This window comes from Lutjanus erythropterus, chromosome 13, assembly GCF_056507025.1.
Source record: "Lutjanus erythropterus isolate fLutEry1 chromosome 13, fLutEry1.hap2, whole genome shotgun sequence".
Classification (NCBI taxonomy): domain Eukaryota; kingdom Metazoa; phylum Chordata; class Actinopteri; order Lutjaniformes; family Lutjanidae; genus Lutjanus; species Lutjanus erythropterus.
The window spans coordinates 26,288,288-26,308,018 of record NC_139329.1 but is presented as its reverse complement, the minus strand read 5'-3'; the positions used below and the strand labels follow the sequence as shown (position 1 = coordinate 26,308,018).

The 19,731-nt window shown below is 39.6% G+C and overlaps 1 protein-coding gene across 2 annotated transcripts in view; it reads right to left on the bottom strand.

Moving 5' to 3' along the window:
- frmd5a (FERM domain containing 5a) overlaps positions 1 to 19,731 on the bottom strand; it is a 77,921-nt gene that overhangs the window by 17,743 nt on the left and 40,447 nt on the right. For both annotated transcript variants that reach the window (XM_084734881.1, XM_084734882.1), the window contains exons 2-4: positions 2,977 to 3,081; positions 1,087 to 1,129; positions 573 to 651 (exon numbers count right to left, since the gene is read on the bottom strand). In XM_084734881.1, the coding sequence (XP_084591007.1) occupies positions 573 to 651; positions 1,087 to 1,129; positions 2,977 to 3,081 (227 nt within the window). The remainder of the gene's footprint in view (positions 1 to 572; positions 652 to 1,086; positions 1,130 to 2,976; positions 3,082 to 19,731) is intronic.

Sequence of the window (19,731 nt, the reverse complement as noted above, 5' to 3'; positions counted from 1 at the left end):
GCTCCTTTATGTCCAAGAGTGTCTTCTCAGTTTTATGTGAAAGCAGTATTCACTTTGTTTTTATCTTTTACCTTTCTGTAAATTAATCTGAGAAAAAAATATTTTGACAGGACCACAATCAGGAAGAATTAAGCAGAAGCATTTATACACATATATCTGGCGTCATTAATGTTCTACTCATTATCTTTCAGAGTCTAAGCTACTAGGGAAGGCTTTTACATTCCTCTTTGCCTCACAACTCCTCTTGCAAACTGTGTTGTGTGTAATATTTATAATAATGTTTTAGACAGTACTTAGGCATTTTAATTATGAAGGCCCATAAATAATGTTTTAGGAAGAGACACGTTTCCTCTGTTTAAAAATTTTACAGCACAATCTGTGCTACGGGCAAATTAGAGGGGAAAAAACAGGACAAAGCACAGCTGTTTTTCACAGGTTAGTCAAATGTTGGCAGCCTCTCCATGAAACATTTGCTCCTCTTCCTCACTGTGAAACTGAAACAAAGGTAAGCTGTCGCTGTAGAGTGCTTATCAACTCATCTGATGTGAGACGACAACAGGAGGAGGTCGTACCGAGTGATTTCCTCCTTTAGAGCAGCAGGCTCAGGAGGGTAGAACTTGACTCTCAGACACATGGTGAAGGGAGGCTGAGCTGAAGGAAACAAACACAAAACGTTTAAGATGAGGACAGGAATACTTAAGACATGAAACAATCAACAGGACATCAACAGAACATTAGACAAACAGCAACTAATCCTCTGCTATTCCCTTCTTTAGATGTTTTTGATCACTGAAATAATATAACAATAATGTTAATTGATTAAACAACATAACATAAACATATTCGTCAAATATATAGCATATTAGTCAAAGTGAAGACGTATTACCAGCAAACTTTACTTAAAGTATCAAAAGTAAAAGCCCCTGAGTGTTATTATAAAGTTTATTACAAAAGTTACTGCTGCAGTTACAGTATTTGTAAGAAAGCATTTAATGTTGTAGCTGATGAAGGTAGAGCTCAGCGTCAATGCAGAAGGATTTAATCGCCCAGTTTCCAAGATTATAAACATAAACTTCATGTACTTACATTTCATTTGCTTTGCAATTGATTTTGTGAACTCCAACCAGTGCTGCATGAGGAGAAAAAAAACAAATAAATGCAAATAATTAAATGAGTTATCCACACATCAAATCATTCAGCTGACACTTCCGATATCAGCTGCCATGACGTTCAGCTGTTACTACTGACAGTTTTCTGGGTAAACCTGTTCGTCCCACATATGGTGTTACAACAGCATGGTTCCCATATGACCAAGCTGCATTGATTATAAAGAATTTGCAGGGTTTCTTTTGAAAATGCGACAGCAGAGGTCTCTTGTTAAGAGCATGAAGGCTGATTGACAGCAGTTTTTGATGTAACAGTGATCTCCTGCTGCTGGTGGTGACAGTCACACAGGCTGTGTGTGTCTACAGCTGGATTCAGATTCCTCACTCTCTCTGGGAGCATATTCTCGCTCCATCTTTCTCCCAGGTTGCCTTCTCGCCAAACCAACCCACCCACAGCAACAACCACCGAAATAGTCCTGAGTGACAGCATAGGAAATGCAGCATCAGCAGGACTTGGCTCTTGTCTGCAGGACTACAGCATGATCTGTGAACATGTGAATACTTCATGAATCAAGCAGTGCTCACTACATGCCTCACAGCAGAGCAGCCTGATGGAACAACCATCAGTCTGAGAGGCGCGGCGTGAATAAGAGAAAGTGAGGAACACAACTTTTCACTCTGGACCACAGCCTCACTCTCATTCTTCCATGCAAACCAGATCAACTCTGATCCATTTTTAAAGTAAAGCCATACATGTGATTTTTATCTGGACACAAAGAAACACCGTTGTGTGTGTGTGAAGTCATTCGGAGTTCTCATTCAACCATGTCTACTCTTAAAACATCAGATGCAGTGGATATAAGAAGACAGATTTCAAACAAGCCTATCAACAAGAGTCTATTTTTAGAGCCCGCTGCTGACTATTAAAGGGATAGTTCAACGTTTTGGGAATTACTTTTTTCACTTTTTTGCCTAGAGGTACAGTGGAGACACAGAGGAGGCAGAAATGCTTCATAGCACCGCGATATGACAATTCTCAAGCGAGCGGTAGCTTGGCATCATCACACCAGAAGTACATTTCTCTGTGCCGGTCAACAAGCAATGAGCTGATATTTAGAGTGAGCTGGCTGCAGAGTTCAGAGCCACAGCGTACTCTGTCTGGACAGCCCAACTGGTTAACATGGGCGCTGAAAGGAAGCAGACACCCTCTGCCTCCTGTGTTTCCCTGCTGTTAGATGAGAATGTCTGTACGTTATATACAAAGCTGGAGCCAGGAAGCTTTTAGAAAGTTTAGCATAAATTTGGAAGCCTGAAGAAACAGCTAGTCTGTCTCTCTTTAAAAGTTCAAAAGTACATCTACCAGCACCTCTAAAGCTCTATAATGAATATGCTGCAGCTCCATTGTTTAATCCAGACAAAAACAGACACATAAAAGCAGGAATTAGTGGTTGTAGCGGAAGCTGTGTGGTTTATTTCTCGCAGTCTTTATGCTAAACTAGATTAACTGCCTTCAGAGTCCAGCTCCACACTTAATGCACAGGTATTACATCTAACTGGTCAAGAAAGCTAATGAAGATATTTCCCAAAATGCTGATGTCAAAATGATTCACTTGAACCAACAACAATACTATCAATTCACAGCTCTTGTTAGTCTAAAAAGCAAATTATAAACTTGACTACTATCCTGTGTTATGTATTATATAACTGGAATAAACTGCAGCATACTTTGAATTAGGTTTTCTTATTCTCCTAAGGGAAGCAATGATGATAACTCAGCTCACTTTAATGATATATATTTGCAGATGGACCTGATGGACAAATGCACCTAAGCATGCAAACCCCTTTCATGCTCATGTATACAAACACTTACCCGCTGCTTGTCTGGATCCACATATCTAATGCCAAAATAGTCTTTCTCCAACAAGTTGAGGTGGTGGCAGATGAGGTCAAACAGATACTGTCCCTTTGCATCTCGCTGCAATAAAACAGAAGAAAACAAAAATTCAGCAAACATGCCCACAACAACAAATCACAAACATATTTGATATACATGTGGCCAAGAATAGATTCAACAAAGAAAAGCCACTGTCCTGAGCTCAAACATGGGAAATAATTCCTGCGAGCAGAATGTGCCTCAGATTTTTTTTTAAACCCTGCCAGAGATATCTCAGATTCATCCAATATTAATACAGAGCCAGAGCCATCTGAAGTGTCTGGAATAAAACCCATCCTCATCTACAAGAAGAGCTCAGAGAGAGGATGGATTAAATATGCTGAGATCTCACTGGGGTTTTGCTAATACTCTGCATTCTGAACCTCATGAAGAAGCTTCCCTCAGAGAAACATTTGTGTGTGCAGCAGCACAGAGAGAGGCCTGGGCGTCCCGCACTGCGTCCAATACATATCTGATACCCTCCTCCCTATGCACAACAATGTATCTGCAAAACACCGCTGAATTTCCTGGCTCCAACCAGAAAATTGGGATCAGACAGGAACAGATTTTCTTTTAGAGGTCCAACAGTAGCACATAATACTGTTTGAAACGCTCTATAGTGTTCACTGTTTAAAAGACGGCAGGACAGAAACAAATTAAGTGCTGCTCTTCAACATAATTTGGCACTCTCCCTCTGGAAGAGTTTATACACCTATGAGGGATGTAGATATAATTTACATAAGTACATTAAGAGTGATGATTACAACCTGGTGCAACGATACGGAGAGTCAGGTAGAGCAATAAGTGACAGGTCTCCGACTAATGAAACACTGCAGAGGTGCTGCATGCTGCTAATCAGTGTCCGTCACTATGAAGAGCTTGAATCAGGTCTGAGTCTGATGAGAACTTTCAAAAAACTCAATATGAAAAACTGAAACTGCATATGATATACTGGCAAGTCTTTTGGGAGGTTACACACCTCAATATTGTTTTAATTAAAAAAGTAAAAATAGTATGACATTTTAGCATCTTGACGTCTGTGGCATTAATGCAGTGGATCAGAGCATATTTATAGTAAATGTGACGAGGTTAGAAGGTGAGCGTAATTAATCAGGAGGGAGACAGCAAACAGTAAACCTCGGGCCAGTCCGGTGCTGATACTGCTCACTGTCTCCCTCATCATGCCCACGTGCCACATCACAGACTCGTCTCAATGGGGGATTTTTGGAGCAGCACTTTAATGGGTCAGTCAGCACACCCACAAATGTCTGTGAGGAGTCACACTGTTCATGGGCATTTGGAGGCAACTGTCCAAGTGACTTTTTATCTAACGGAAAGGTTTTTTTTTTTAAATTTCTTAAATCTTTGTACTAGCTAAATATAATCACCGTAAGTCCATGATAAAGCTGCTCCTATCCTATCATCACTGATCACTAGAATACCGATCATAGGGTCTATTTGAAGCCTTCTATTTACCATGTGGCATTATTTATTTCTTTAACTATTTTTAACATTGTATATTGAGTATAATTATAAAACAACTTGGATACTTGCGGACCTGTTGTACAAGAACATGGTTGAGTGTGATGATAACAATTTTAGAACATTTTTTTTAAAAAGTTGCTGGTGTAGATTTCAGTGTTTATGAAGTGTACCTGAATGCACCATGAAGTCCCTATCCCTCTGTGTGTCAAACTCCCACCATAATTCTTTATTGCATGACATTTACCCGCCACCATCGTGCAGATAGCCTTCTGGACTTCCTTCCTTGATGGGTGTTGATTTCGGATCCTGTCATTTCTGCTCCTTTGATCGACCTTTATAGAGAGCGCCATGAATCAAACTATATAGAACAAATATCAGCCAGTAACAACTGGTGTCCGATCAGTCAGAGCACCCTTAGTCCGTTCATCTGTTAAAGCTGAATTAATCCACATTTTTATATGTAGAATAGTTCAAATGACTATAAGTACTACGAAAGGTGTTTCTAATTATGAACCCAACTGAATCTGCAGTTCCCTTCAGCTATTTAAAGCTTTTTAGCGTCTTTAAGCTCATTGTTTTGGTTTTCCAGCCCACACCTTCACTCGAACCACCTTTATCAATCTTGTATTCATTTGTGTTACCAACCCAATTAGCAAAGAGACAAAGACTAGCTGGTGAACATAACCGAGCATTTAGCAGCCAAAGAATCACATACCTCCCTCAGGAGTTGGAGACCAAAACTGATCTAAAAAAGACACTAAATATTGGATTTATTGTCATGAAGGGGCCAGAAACATGGCTGCAAATAAATACATAAATAGGCATCTGATTACACTTCAGAGGGTGAGTTTACAGCTTGTTGTCCCACCATCAAATGGCCAAAAATACGAGTTAATGCAGGTTTAAGATGGGAATCAAAACTCAATACCTTTCCAGTACCAAGCAAAATGTCTTTAGTGTCAAACATTAAACATTGGTAGGTAGGTATCAGCAACAAATAAATGCTTGATCAGATAATTTGTCTTGTCTTCTGATTCTTTGATCAGATATTTTGATAGAAATGATTTCAAGCCGTATTTAAATTCTCATACAGCTGTTGTGTCACATACAAATGGAAAATGGTTTTGTAGAAAAACATGTTTATATGCCTCAAACTAAGGGATTACAAAGGGTTCTAATTGCTATTCATGTCCATGTCTAACTCAGGTGTTTGCTGCAGTCCACTCAGTCTCAGCCTTCATGATGACTCATGAAGAGGTCGGCTAAGGTCAAGGTCGGACAGCCAATAGTCGTCCGTGTCACTCCCCCTTTCTCTCTGCTCGTTTACCCTCTGACGGCAAGTAGAAGTGTCACTGGCAGCATTCTCCTTCATGTCATTACTCAGGCTGCAGATAACAGGCACTTCATTAGGACAAAGGCCTGTCGATGCTCAGCTTGTCCCTTAACCACTGTGACCAAATGCCGATAGGAGCTCTGCTACTGGAGGTAACTGACCTTTCTGTAGCGAGACTGAGGGGCTTCATGGGTGCTCGCCGCTGTCACTTCAAGATTATCTCCTTGCTGTAACATTAGCAACCAGTCTGACGTGTCTGCTCACTTACAGGGCCACAATAAAATGAAGAGAGGGGATCTTTGTGGCGTGATCGGACAAATGAACACATGTAGATGCATTTTTCGGGGATCACAGACACATGCATGCACAGACACACTATGCACTCAAATTGAAAAAAAAAAATAGAAACACTGACTCTACATGGCAATTTTAGAAAATTACTGTTGTTATGCCTTCATGCTGGTGACAGCTGTAGCGTTATGTTTTTAAATTGTCTGTCTGTCAGTACATCTGTCCCATTGTTGTGAAAGTGATATCTCAAGAACACCTTGAGGAAATTTCCTCAAACTTGGCACAACAGTCCATTTAGACTCAAGGATGAACTGATTAGATTTTGGTGGTTTTAAGTTCAGTCTATCCGATTCTTAAGAATGCAACACCTCAGGCACGTCTGAGTCTTTCTTCAAACTTGGTCAAACTTGGTCCAAATGTCCAACTGATCCATCTATCCAATAGGTCAAAGGTCATAATACTCAATTAAAAATACTTGAAGCTCTCTGTCAGTCATCTGCACGCCTCAGTAAAAACAGCCTGCCAATTGTGCACAATCTAGAAAAAAAAATACAACAAAGACTCAGTGAAAACACATTTTGAAATAATGCATAATAATGAAAAAAAAAACATTTATGCTGTGAAAGTGTAAAGCACTGTTGTTCCTGTGGTTTTATCATTGGGCTGAGAGCCCTGCTATAAGGAGCCACAGTGAGCGACAAAGCCATCCACAAATTAAAAAAACTGCTCTGTGTGGAGAGGACACGCTGAGTCAGAAAAGACATCTGCTCTTTTGTTGCAAGCAAAGAACAAGTTTGTTAGTATTCAACAGCACTCCCACCAACCACCCTCCCCCCTTCCCCCTGTTCTTGCTCCCCAGTGCCCCCTACCTCCGCCTCTGCCCCTCACCGAGCACAGCTGCATTATTCCCCCGCTGGTCTCTCTAATTACAAGATTGAGGTGATTGCAAGAGAGAAAGGAAGTCCTGAAATTTCTAATTAACACTAATGAACCTTTTCCTCGACCAGATTGGCATCTCAATATAGCCCTACAGGAGCTTCAGCAGATTTACAAAAGGTTTTATTTGTTTGAAATAGTTTTTAAAACAACCATTTGACCCAGTTTACAACATTCAGTCCTGCTGTGCTGTATTTGTTGAATAAACAGGCACAGGCTCGAACCTTCTGTCACCTACATATGAAAAAAGTTAATGCATAAACTGTGAGAAAAGAAAAGAGAGACTGCATTGTAACAACAAGTCTAGGAAATCACCTGTGGCCAAATGTCCCTGTTACTCCAAAAAACATTGAAATAATAAATCTCAAACAGCATCACAAAATGATTCCTCTTGAGAAATCATTCAACAGATGAAAAGCTCTGATTTAAAAAGCAAATGCAATGCACATCAACAGATCTAGGCTTCAATAAAAAAAAAAAGTGAAAGCTCAGTCTTCAAAATCCAGTATTCCTCAAGAATTTATTAATACAGTTTAGAAGGATCTGCTCTTATTCAGTTGATCTTTATGGTCTTTCTCAGGAAATGCAATTTCATGCATTTGCATATAAGACATATTCAAGAAAGATGTTTCATGTCTGACCCATCTGAATCATTTTGTGATCCATTTTGGGGGTCTGATCTCTACCCAACAAACATGAGACGTCTGCCAGATGCGCAGACCATGTCTATATTACATCAGTCAGTCTAGGACTGTATATCTGTCCCTTTTGGAAGATGGCATGCAGTTCAGGATCTGAACAATTTGTAGGTACAACAGTATGTACAATTTATCAACAACATATTTATCAGTGTTATTGAATATAGAGGGCACAAGACAAGAGTTTTATGTGCTAAATTAGGACTAACCCTGATGTGGACATCAACACCGGATGCACAGGTGGCCTGGTAGCTCAGTTAGTAGAGGACACGCCCCATGTACTGAGGATGCGAGTCCTCTGCTGCAGTTCAGTAATAAAAATAGTCATTAATGGTAGCTTAAGATAACGATATGAATAATAAGGTCAAAATATATAATACAGCCATGACACAGTAAAATAATAAGGCTTTTATTTTATACCATTTTGTTGGCTGTCTGCACATTCAGACTGACTGATCAAATTTGGGTCTTCATAAAAAGATTCCTCATGCATAACTAGGTTCTGACAAAATATTTCTATCTATTAAGTACTTGGCATTTTCATACATGCTTAACAGTTTGTGGCCAGTTAGGTCTAAATATTGTGACAAATGTTTGACACGGTCCACCCATCAACGATTTCGCTCACACACTGGGCTTCATGGTACCAAGCAGATGTGTTTGGGTCTCTCACACGAGACACAAAGGAATTAAGAAAGATTTTTCTGACGTGTGTCTGACTGAAAACAACACAGTGGTTCTCTAACCTCCTAAAGAGCCCCCAGTGTACAATGGACACTTTCCTTTCAGATTAATCATTAAAATGGTCTCCATGTCAACGCAGAAGCACAGACCATTAATAAAAGATTGTATCACTTTATAGCGGGACGAGCGGGAACATGATGCCATTGACTGTGTGTGTGTGTGTGTGTGTGTGTGTGTGTGTGTGTGTGTGTGTGTGTGTGTGTGTGCGTGAGCAGTGTAAAGCCAAAGGTAGCTAGAACCCTGAGGTGATTTCTTTGGTTTCATAAGCAGATTACTTTCTTTTGTCCCAGGAGGCAGAGCGATTGTGCTGGTGGGTTAATGTGTCGGAGCGATTTAGTCTCCTGACCGAGCTGCACGGAGGTGAAGTCATGACCCTGCCACTTCAGCTGGGACCGGGAGCACACAGAGGCCAACTCACAATCACGTACAGTTAATATGACGCCGTCTTTGCAGCAGGCTGTAAAATCAATGTTTCTTGCAGGTCTTAAAATGAAATGCTTGCCATCTGGTTCAAGTTAATTAGACACACAGCATAGCAATAAAATTAAGTGTGCTGTGGTTTCAGCAAGTGCATCAACAGTTAGTTCATATCAAAGAGGTGTTTACACAAAGTGTCAGAGTCAAAGTGTGCATTTACAGCAATTTGTGTTGTGAATCATGTGATATCACAGTAAGTATTTCAGTCATTATGATGTCCTTCTAAAACCAGTAGATTAACACAGGCTCTGAAAAGAAAATAAATAATTTCACTAGCATTAGGTTACTCTGCTGAGTTCCAGTGCCACATGGATGTCACAGTAATGACAGTTAAAGGTGGTTTTGTAGGCTTATTTAAGGATAAAAATGTAGCTTTAAGTTATTGCATGGCTGTACACTTGTGTATGTACTTTATCTGGCAAAGGGTCTGGAGTGACCCAGTTCACATGGACCTAGATACAGATTATTATTTTGTACACATAATAATAGTAACATTATATATACAGCACTTTTCATGCAAAGACACAGCCCGAAATGCTTACCAAAACAAGATCAGATAAAAATAATCATGATAAATAGTCAATAGAAAACAGACAAACAAAAAACAGACACAGCAACCAAAATCAATTGGCTCACAATGCAATAAAACATAGCAATGACACCTGGCAGAGTTACCCCAAATTAAACACTAAGTTTCAAAGATAGGTCTTTAATTTCTTTTTTTTTTTTTTTTTTTAATTCCAAGGGAGTTTGCTGTTCTAAGATCCAAGAGGAGGGTGTTTCATGGTTTAGGGCCATAAAAACAGGAAGCAGCCTCACCAGATTTCTTGTGGGACACTTTAGAAACTTCTAAAAGAAAAGCCGAGGGAGATCTGACAGTTTTGCTGGGACATACAATGAAAGGCAGTCCTGATATAAGAAGGTGCTAGATTATGCAATGCTTTATAGATCAGTTAAAGGACTTATGAGATATGGGTAGCCAGTGCAGTGATGCAAACAGAGGGGTGAGGGTGTTTTGGTGAAAGATCCTGGCTGCAGCATTCTGGATTAGAAGACAGAAGAAGAAGAAAAGAGAGTTCCAGTAATAAAAGCATGCATCAGCATTTCAGTATCATCCTGAGTTAAAAACTTTCTAATTTTGGCTTTGTTCCTCGGATGAGAAAAATTATGTTTTTGTGACTGTGTTGTTAAACTAGCAGACAAAATTAAGATCCGAGTCTAAAAGCACGGTGAGGTAACATGTAACTGTAACATTTGTTTTGATCTGCTTGGACAGGCCAGCCAACATTGCCTCTAGCCTCTGCCTTTCTGCTTTTGCTTCCTCATCCAGGAGAGACAGGTAAAAAGAGAATTTAAAACAAAAGATTATTTATCGACTAATCTGTCTATGATTTTTTTGGATTAATTGATTTGTTTTTTGGTCCATAAAATGTCAGAAAATGGTGAAAAATGTTGATCAGTGATTCCCACAGACAAAGATGACATCCTCAAATGTCTTGTTTTGTCCACAACCCAAAGATATTCAGTTTACTGTCAGAGAAGAGTAAAGAAACCAGAAAATATTCACAGTCGAAAAGCTGAAAAACTTCTGAAACAAGTCAAGCCCTGCGCTAAAGAGACCAGTTCCTCAAGTCAATAAATTACAATGCCATGGCTGATTGTACTGAATGCAGAACTCAATTCATTCACTACCTTCAATAGAGCTGTTACAGTCCTGTGGTCGGTATGAAAGCCAGACCAGAATTTATCTAAATATCATTGGTATTCAGATGAACATTTAATTGGTTATCCACTCGTTCACGTGGATTGATACATGCATCTACTGCACACGCTATGCACGATCCATTTTTTTGTGAAGATTCCTCTACTTAATACTACTGTCTACTCTTCAGCTGTACTATAATACAGGCAGTTTGTCCTTTCAGACAAACAAAGCAGGTGCTCCTGAAGCACAGCTAGGCTTCTGTCCATGCACGGGAAAGGGAATCGATTACCCCTTGAAATTCAAGGGATACTGCATACCACATTCTGTAGAAGTCATTATTGTGGCTAAATGATTAAAAACAAGGCTGGCATGGATTGACACACACTGGTTGAGATCTTTTTCAGCAGTATAGTTAAAAATCAATGTATTTTAAAACACTGCGGGAAAATCACACAGCTGTAAACAAAAGACTTCTATGAACTGCATTCAATGGGAAATTCTCACAGTCAACACACTGCTGCAACTACACTTCTCAAGATGACTCCAGTGGCTAATGGGGTGAAAACAAGACAGCCTTGAGTAAGAAATGAACTGAAAACGTCTTTAATATGAGACTCTAAAAACTTCCTCTCCCATCGAGCCACACTCAGCCAGCAATTATCACACTCATTAGCTGAGGAGGACAGGAGCAGATGAGGATAACATATGACTTCTGAGAGGAAATAAGTTAATCAACAACATCAGCCTCACAGGGATCCGCTGGTCAGTGAGAGAGAAAGAAATTACAAGCTTAATCTGATGTCATATGATGCTATTTTACTGCGCTCAGATAGAAATGGTGAGGAAAACACTCCATGAAATGAAATAAAACAAAATGGCTTATCTCCCTAAGGTGCGGAACCAATTGATCAGCATATGGTCGGATGTCTGCCGTCATTGTTGCAGTTCTTAAACAGAGTTATTAACTTACAGTATATGCAACCCTGGGCAGTTGAAGGAGGCCCAGAACATGTAATAGCTAGTGACAGATTATCTCAAGAGTGATTAAAATGGTTCACTCATCAATCATGAAATATGGATGCTAAAGGGAGACGACATTGATATAACAATGTCAGAGTGACACCTCCAGGAACAATGCAGCATAAAATGCAAAGAGGTTCAGCACATATGGACCCTACAGATCACAAGTAAGTTTACACAGAACACATGTAGACTTCTTCTTTTTTTTTTTTTTTTTTACAAAGCAGTTAATTCATATAAGACCCAGACTGGTTAAATGACACACACAGATATAATGTGATGCAGCTGTAATGAGTGTTTGTACAAGACGGTGCTGTGAAACAGGGAAGCAGTTTGCAGTACAATCTTACCAGGCAAAAAGTGGGCCATCAAAACATGGTGGAAATGTGCGAGGATTTGCCCCAGAAATGTAAGGAATCAAGAGAATGAGTAAGAGAATAAGGAGCTGTGGAAAGAGCGATATGGATAATTGCTTTTAAAGCTTCTCAATGGTATAAAGTTTCAATGGGTGTAATTTGAACTGGAATTAATGATTAAAAGAGGAATCCACAAGAGAAGAATGTTCTATTCAGCTAAATGCCACATCGTCTCTTCAAGACTGTTAAAAAATGATTCATAATTGATATGTTTAGCTGTAACCCTACTTGACACCGTTGGCAGGGCGTTCAGTAAAGCAACGGCATTCTTTCAACGGCAACGGTGTTCTTTGACAGAGATAAAAGAATCGATTTAGAAGTCGGCAAAATCAGGCCAACTGTTATCTAGTGAAATTCTACATGCTTCATTGGATGACAGGAGACCATAAACTCATAAGAAACTGTTTATTGAAGTCATAAAGCATTTGAGAAGTACGGACATTTTCTCAAAAGACATTTCAGGCACTTCTGAATTGGCTTTCCTTTTCAGACTGGAAAGCTACATCCACTATTTATATTTTCTATCCATGTTCAAAATGATATTGCTACCATGCTGATTTAAACAGGTTTAATATTTGCCAGTTTACTATTGCCTTTGTTGGCATGTTAACATGTGGTAATTAGCATTAAATACAAAGTACAGGCTGATGGGAATGTGATTAGCTTTGCAGATAATGACCATAAAACCACAGATTTGGACAAATTACAAAATTCTCATGGTTGTGTCAGAGGAAAAGCAAAGGGATCGTTACAATTCATTCTGAGGAGGACATGAATATTTGTACCAAAATCCATCCAACATCTGTTGAGATATTTAAGCCCAAAGTGGTGGTAGACCGTCAGACAGACATTGCCATTCCCAGTGTTATGCCACCAGCATGGCTAGAAAGGCATAAAAAGTAGCTTTTAAAATCACTCCCAAATGTTTCCATAAGAAATGTTGCACTTAACCTCTGTGTCTCTGTGAAAAGAGATGCAGCATTACAGAAGCACGCAGGTGTAAGTGGTTTTCAGTCTTCACAGGAGTACTCAGTCCTGGGGTTCACACAGGTTTGGAGGGAGACTGATGGAGAAGAGCAGTGACTGTACACACACAGTGTCATCACTCCGAAGTAAACAACATTTATAACAGCAATCACTGTCATTCATGAATAGCTGCTGCAAAACACTCTGCACATGCATGACTACTTAGATACAAACAGGATGTCCCCTCAGCACCTGAAAAGTGGCTGCAGATGTGCATCTGATGAAGAAGTGTTTGTGACGTGTGCCTCAATGACTCTGCGTCTTCCTGCAGGCACAAGGAAATGAATATGTTTCTCAGTGACAAGTTCTGTGTCATTAGTCCTTCAGCCCATCAGTGATGGATTCCACCGCCAGCCTGCTCTAATAGCTTTTCTGTCACATCTCTCAGCTGCACGTACAGCTGGGCATTGTAGGTACAGCTATTTCAAAATATTACCCCCGTAGAACACTGTGCAGAGTCAGGTTGTAAATAACCCAAGCAAGGATAATACAAACAGTCAGCCTGGTATTGGACTCATCTTTTGTAGGCCACCTTAATATTTATTTAAATGGTTTTGTCTTTTTTACTATACACATCTTTGGTTGCTGTTTATGTTTTTAGCGAGCCTGGAGTTGTTCACCCTCTGTTTAAGTTAGGTCTTCTTACTAAAAAGTGTGACAAATACCCCCAAAACAGAATGAGCAGAACAATTGGTGTCATGCTTGGGATTAGCATATAAACAATGCTTCATTTCTTGGCATTTGCACAGCTCTGGTGCGCCAGTTCGGTCTCCCCCAGTGTAGTGAAAGGCTGTCGGGCAATGACTCAGTGTCACTAACTCAAACTGTATCAGCCCCTCAGACCTGACATTTATTCTCACGCGCTGTTAACCTCTACATGAGATGAGAATTGGGCAGTCATACAGCGTGTAGTATTATCATAACCACATCTAGGTTTAGCCCACGGGCATGACGTGCTGTACCATTCAAATTGCTGGCAAAGACTCATTCATTCTCTGACTAATGTCTGTTGTTTATCAATAGCCATAAGCACCGCACTATTGGATTTCTGTTAATGCCTCTGAGCCTTTACTGGTGCTTTCATCCATTAAGAACATTAGACCTCCACACAAACTATTCCCAAGCAGGTTCATTGTGAGAAGTTGCTAAACGCTGGACTACACAGTCACTAATTGGTCTCATGCAATAACTTGCACAGTGTGTCTCAACCCTCGGCATTTTTTTAGAGCGAGACTTTGGTACGGACCAAACAACCAAACAACCACTCGGACTGGAGCAGTTCTGGTGTGATCACCATGTGAATCAATCACAGGGAGTGTACCACTGTCCGTGTAATTTCATTGGTCAAAAAATATTTTCTCTTCTGTTTTGGTGACTGGCAGAGGTGGTATTATGTCATCAATGGGCAAGTCCCAAACAAATCTCAAGTCTTAACCTTTAAGTCTCAAGCAAGTCCCGAGTTAGTATGGTGAAAATCAAGCAAGTCAAGTCAAGTCATTGCTCAGGTCAAACAGGTCACAAGTCAAGTCATACAAAATTCAGATGAACCCCCAGTTTCCACATTTAAATCAGTTAAAACACAGTGGTTGTGAAATGCTGAGGTTTATTTTCAACATTAACAAAAAGTGTTGCAGCCAGATTGCACCTTAAAAATCTGACTGATATTTGAAATTTTGTGGCATTAATAACCAGCCTCTGAAACGAATAACAATGACGAGTGGGAGTCTGGAATTATAATATAGCTCTATAGCTGCAAATGGCTCTAAAGTGAGAACAGATCAAAACACATCAAAACATCAAGCCTTCTTCCCAGGCTCCCCTTCAGGAGGATCACATCATCTCACCTTGGTCTGTTAAGGCATCTGTCTCAGGTGCTCCTCATAAGACAAGACATACCACCAAGAAAAATGAAAATATTTAAGTATAAAAAGTCCGTCATTTGTCTGAAATTGAAGTCATGAATACCAAGTCAAAGTCAAGTCGAGAATGAACATTTATGAATATTAGAAACCAAGTCTCAAAGTCCTTAAATTTGTGACTTAAGTCTGACTGTGGACTGGTAGGAGACAAACCTGGACTCGTGGCGAAGTGAGAAAAGCCTGAATTATCAAATTATTTAATACCCACATGCACAGTCCTCTAAAATCTGCTGATATGTGCCCCAGATCACCACTAACATGAACAGGACATGACAGTGCTCTATGATAGATGATATCCAGGTTGGACTCAAGACAGTCAAGAGCTAAACTGCTTTGTGCAACGGATGAATATACACGTTTATTTTAAGTCTGACTATCTGTTATACCTAAGCCACAGTCAAAGTTTATCTTTCTGAAATTGGCCCCAGAGCAGTTAGAAAATTGAAACGATGTATCATCCTCGCCTTGGTTTGATTCAGGAACCAGACCTTTTAAATCTGAACCCACCCAAACAATGAGCCCCCTGCTCTGTGCCAATAACCTCCTGTCAGGCAGAGGCAGCTGGAGCTTTACCGCTGACTCTTTCTCTAAAATATGCGCAAACACCCATCAGGTCTAACTGTTCTACTATACTGGGACACCTTCTGTTTGGCGTGTTTATCAGTGATACTGTATGTGACGGTGCACAGTTGGTGGTTGCATCTCTCGATGCCCTCCTGACTGTACGCTGATGAACTCAAATTGCCTTCCTGTGTCGGTGCATTTCATCTGCACATTTATCAACTTGACCTCCACATGAGACTTTTTCCTCCTGTTAATTACACTTAACGCTTTGCTTTCTTGCTTGCAAAACTGTCCTTTTTGCTGCTACTTAAAGGATGTGTTGACACAAACAAAAAGCATCGTGTGTCTCCTTCAATAAACTGGCTGCCGTCAGATGTTTAATGAAAAGCAAGACTGCACGAGATAGAGGTCAGAAAGACAAAACATTTCAGGGAGGAAGAGAATTCTCTCAGACACAGTTATCTTTTGACTGTCAAACTGTAATTTCCCTTCTGAATTCTTGGTCTTTTTCTATTATTATTGAAGAGGGATATTTCCCAGCCGCAGCCTCTCCTATTTTTGTCAAGTGGGCTGATTGAATGTGAAGTCACAGGAGAGTTGGGAATGGCCTTTTTGCCATCTCACCTGTTCATTTGACAAAATCCAATAGAATCATGGCTTAATTCTAAATACTACATCTAAAATATTAAATCAGGATAGAAAATTTGTATTATTCCTGGCATTTTGTACACTTTTACTTAAATATACAGAATAACTTCGTGTTGTGTTTGGAAACCTGTGAAGAATAGTTTTGCACTTTAGAATCAGTCGGGTTGCAGTGAAGAAAAAGCCCCAGGGCTCCATCTATGTAGATGTTTGTTCCTGAGATTCACTCCTCCTCTGTCACATTACGTTAGTCCGATACGAGGCTACCTTGTCTAAAACAGTCAACTTGTTTAAGGGCCTAGAACCAGTGTCGACCAAAGAGGTGATGACAGGCACATCACCTAGTCTGGGGTGTTTCATAAATAGCTTCAGAAGTGCATAATAGATTTTTAAATAGGACTTGTTTATGTCTTGTTTCTTTGCAGGTATGGAAATGTGAATAAGGCTGAAATTATGAGGCAGAAATTCCAGGAATGATCCTTACTTTTTTGTCTGAATGAGCTTTGGTGTCAATAGGCCTCATGCATGAATGTTTTCTTACTTCTCTCCAATATTTGTTGTTAAACAAAGCACAAAAAGGAAAACACAAAAATCTTATGTGGGACTCTCTGTTCTTACCCACCCGGTGTGTTGATCAATTGCATTTGATCTTAAATAGGATGTGCGTGCCAAGATGTTTGCAATGAGAAATGGAAATGCCCCAATAAAACCATATTTGGACAACAGACTGAAGTGCTGTGTGCAAATTATACAGCAACAAGCCCCTTGACACTTGACAGGTGACGTTAAACTCAGCGAAAAGAAAGAAAATGGAAAGGAAATGCCCCCGGGCAGGACAATAAAAAAAGAAGCTTTTTTAACAGACATAGAGGAGTGCATTAGAGCATTAATGGAGACGTTTTGAGAGAATGGGGCGCATAGATATAAAACTCTAGATGAGAAGTGTCATAATGACTTGTCATTTGTATCTATGATGGGGAGACCACTGATGATGATGACAACGACAGGAGCGTTTCCTCAGGTTAGACAATGTGATTGTATTTCTGCACAGGAACTGCTGAAGTTTAAAGTATTGATTTGAGTTTCACTTAGACACCAGCACTATTTTAAAAGTATTGTTTTAGCACCGGTACTGGAAAAAAAAACAAACGATACCCAACCCTACTTTCTTTTTGTCCTCAGTGTCTCTGCTGTATCTGCAGATCCAATGAAAACTGTCTCTGTGGTCAGAGCCTGGTGAGAGCCTCTTTCCCTTTTGCATAATTAAGAGCTTTTGAACACCTCTGACTAATTTATCACTTCAGTAAAGGCCATGCATTGGTTGTGGAGAGTAATTTAAGCATTTTTGTATCTCAGAAAATGCATGAGTTTCTAAACTAAAAGCTTCTGCAGATAGGTTCCCCAACTTTCCTACTTTCAATGCAGCAAAGACACACAGAAGCAGCACACTGATAACACTGTGGAACACACTGACAGGTGGCTTTAGAAACCTAAAATCACATTGTGACAGCATTCTCTGCTCCTTGAAACCCAAAGCACACAGAGGCTCTATTATTGAGCAAAGTCCATGTAAGTGAAATTCACATTTGCCAGCAAGGCACGGTGATGAGATTGCTGCTGTAAAGTCAAAGGCAACACATTAAAGTGAGCAAGAGAAGGCAAAGGCAGCACAATCCTTTGGAGTGAATTCAAGCTTTTCTGTAGTGAGTAGGTGGAAGCTTGATTTTTCTGGCTCTGCTGATGAAGTCACTTGCAGACTTTGCAGTGTGGACACACTGAGGAAGTCATTGTCAATCAACCAAAAATAACTTGCCAGAGATTAAAGATGAAATTCTTTTTTTTTTTTTTTTTTTTTTTTTTTAGTAATCTTAATATTAGGGATCTTTAAACACAAAGAATGTCAATTTACAGTGGCCATGTTCTACATACTGTTTACATCTTTTCTGATTTATAGTGCAAACAGAGTGAATACGCGGGTTGGGCAATATAGAGAAAATCCCTTATGGTGTATGTCATTTTATATTTACAGAAATTATGATGTAGCTAAAGATCCAGTGTGTACGATCTAAAGGTAGACTATGGCAGAAATGGAATATAAAAGTACGTTTTCATTAGTCTATAATCATATCAAAATAAGAATTGCTGCCTTTTCGTTACCTTGAAATAAGCCGTTTATACCTGCAGACAATGCAGGTCCTCTATGTCCACTATGATGAACTGCCAGGTTTCTACAACAGCCCAGAACAGACAAACCAAACACCGGTTCTAGTGAGGGCCTTTCATGTTTTTTTCGTAGCCACTGTTCTCCTACACACTTGAAAGGGAAGGGTGAGACAAGGTGTTTCCAAGATACAAGTTCACCTCTAGATGCCACTAAGTCCTACACACTGGTGCTTTAAGTTTCTGGAAAGCTAGCTGAGAAACTGTAAATAAATGAACACTGATATTTTTCACCACTTTTTGACATTTCATAGACTAACAACTAATCAGTTAATCAATAAAATAATTGACAGATCAATCAACAATGAAAATAATCGTTTGTTGCAGCCCTATATAAAAGTATAAAGCTGTTCTGCTTATTGATTTACAATGTCTCCCACAGTCATCTACATGATCAGGGCTGTGTATCTGTACTTGATAGTCAATACCTTTATGGCTGCAACCAAAATAAAACAGTACCAAGTATTATTGAAACTTCTCCAACTAAACAATACCTGCATTCAGCCCTTTTTATTCACAGATTTAGAAATAAAGATTGTATGATTTCGCCACAAGGGTTCTTTGATTTTATGCAACATTTGACTGGCCTTCTACCACAGCAGCTATTGTACAGCATGTACTGCTCAGCATGCTGGGATGCCACCAAAAGGGTTGAAAGTATGACTATACTACACTCCAGTATTGTTGGGTTAGGGTTAAAAATAGATGCATAAAATGTGGAATGCTTCCATTCATATGACGTGTATTGAATGAAGTAGAAAATATATAGAATAAATAAATATAGAATAAAAAACATAAGACATCAAGACAAGTTTATATCGTCTTTCTTACAAATCGCCGTGTCACCCACTCTTATTACTGCACATAAGATATTTAGGTCACAGTTATCTGGTTGGACCTAGATAACTTAATCTGTTAGATGAGATACAATCAATGCAAGCATAGAGGATGAGAACATTACACAAGATGTTCTGTTGTGTTGGCTGTTCCAGATTTCTTGATTAAGATACTGTTCTCTACACTGTCAAACAACACAGTTATGAAGTAGTGCTTCTTTGTAAACTGCCTTCAGTTGCCCCCTCACTGTTGTGATGCCTGAATTTCACTCACTGTGCTTTTAGTACTCATGATGACCTCCCACATAGTTTGTAGCTGCGTCTGACTCCAGCATGCCAGAGGCACTCAGTGTACTGTAAATCAGAGTCTGTTTAGC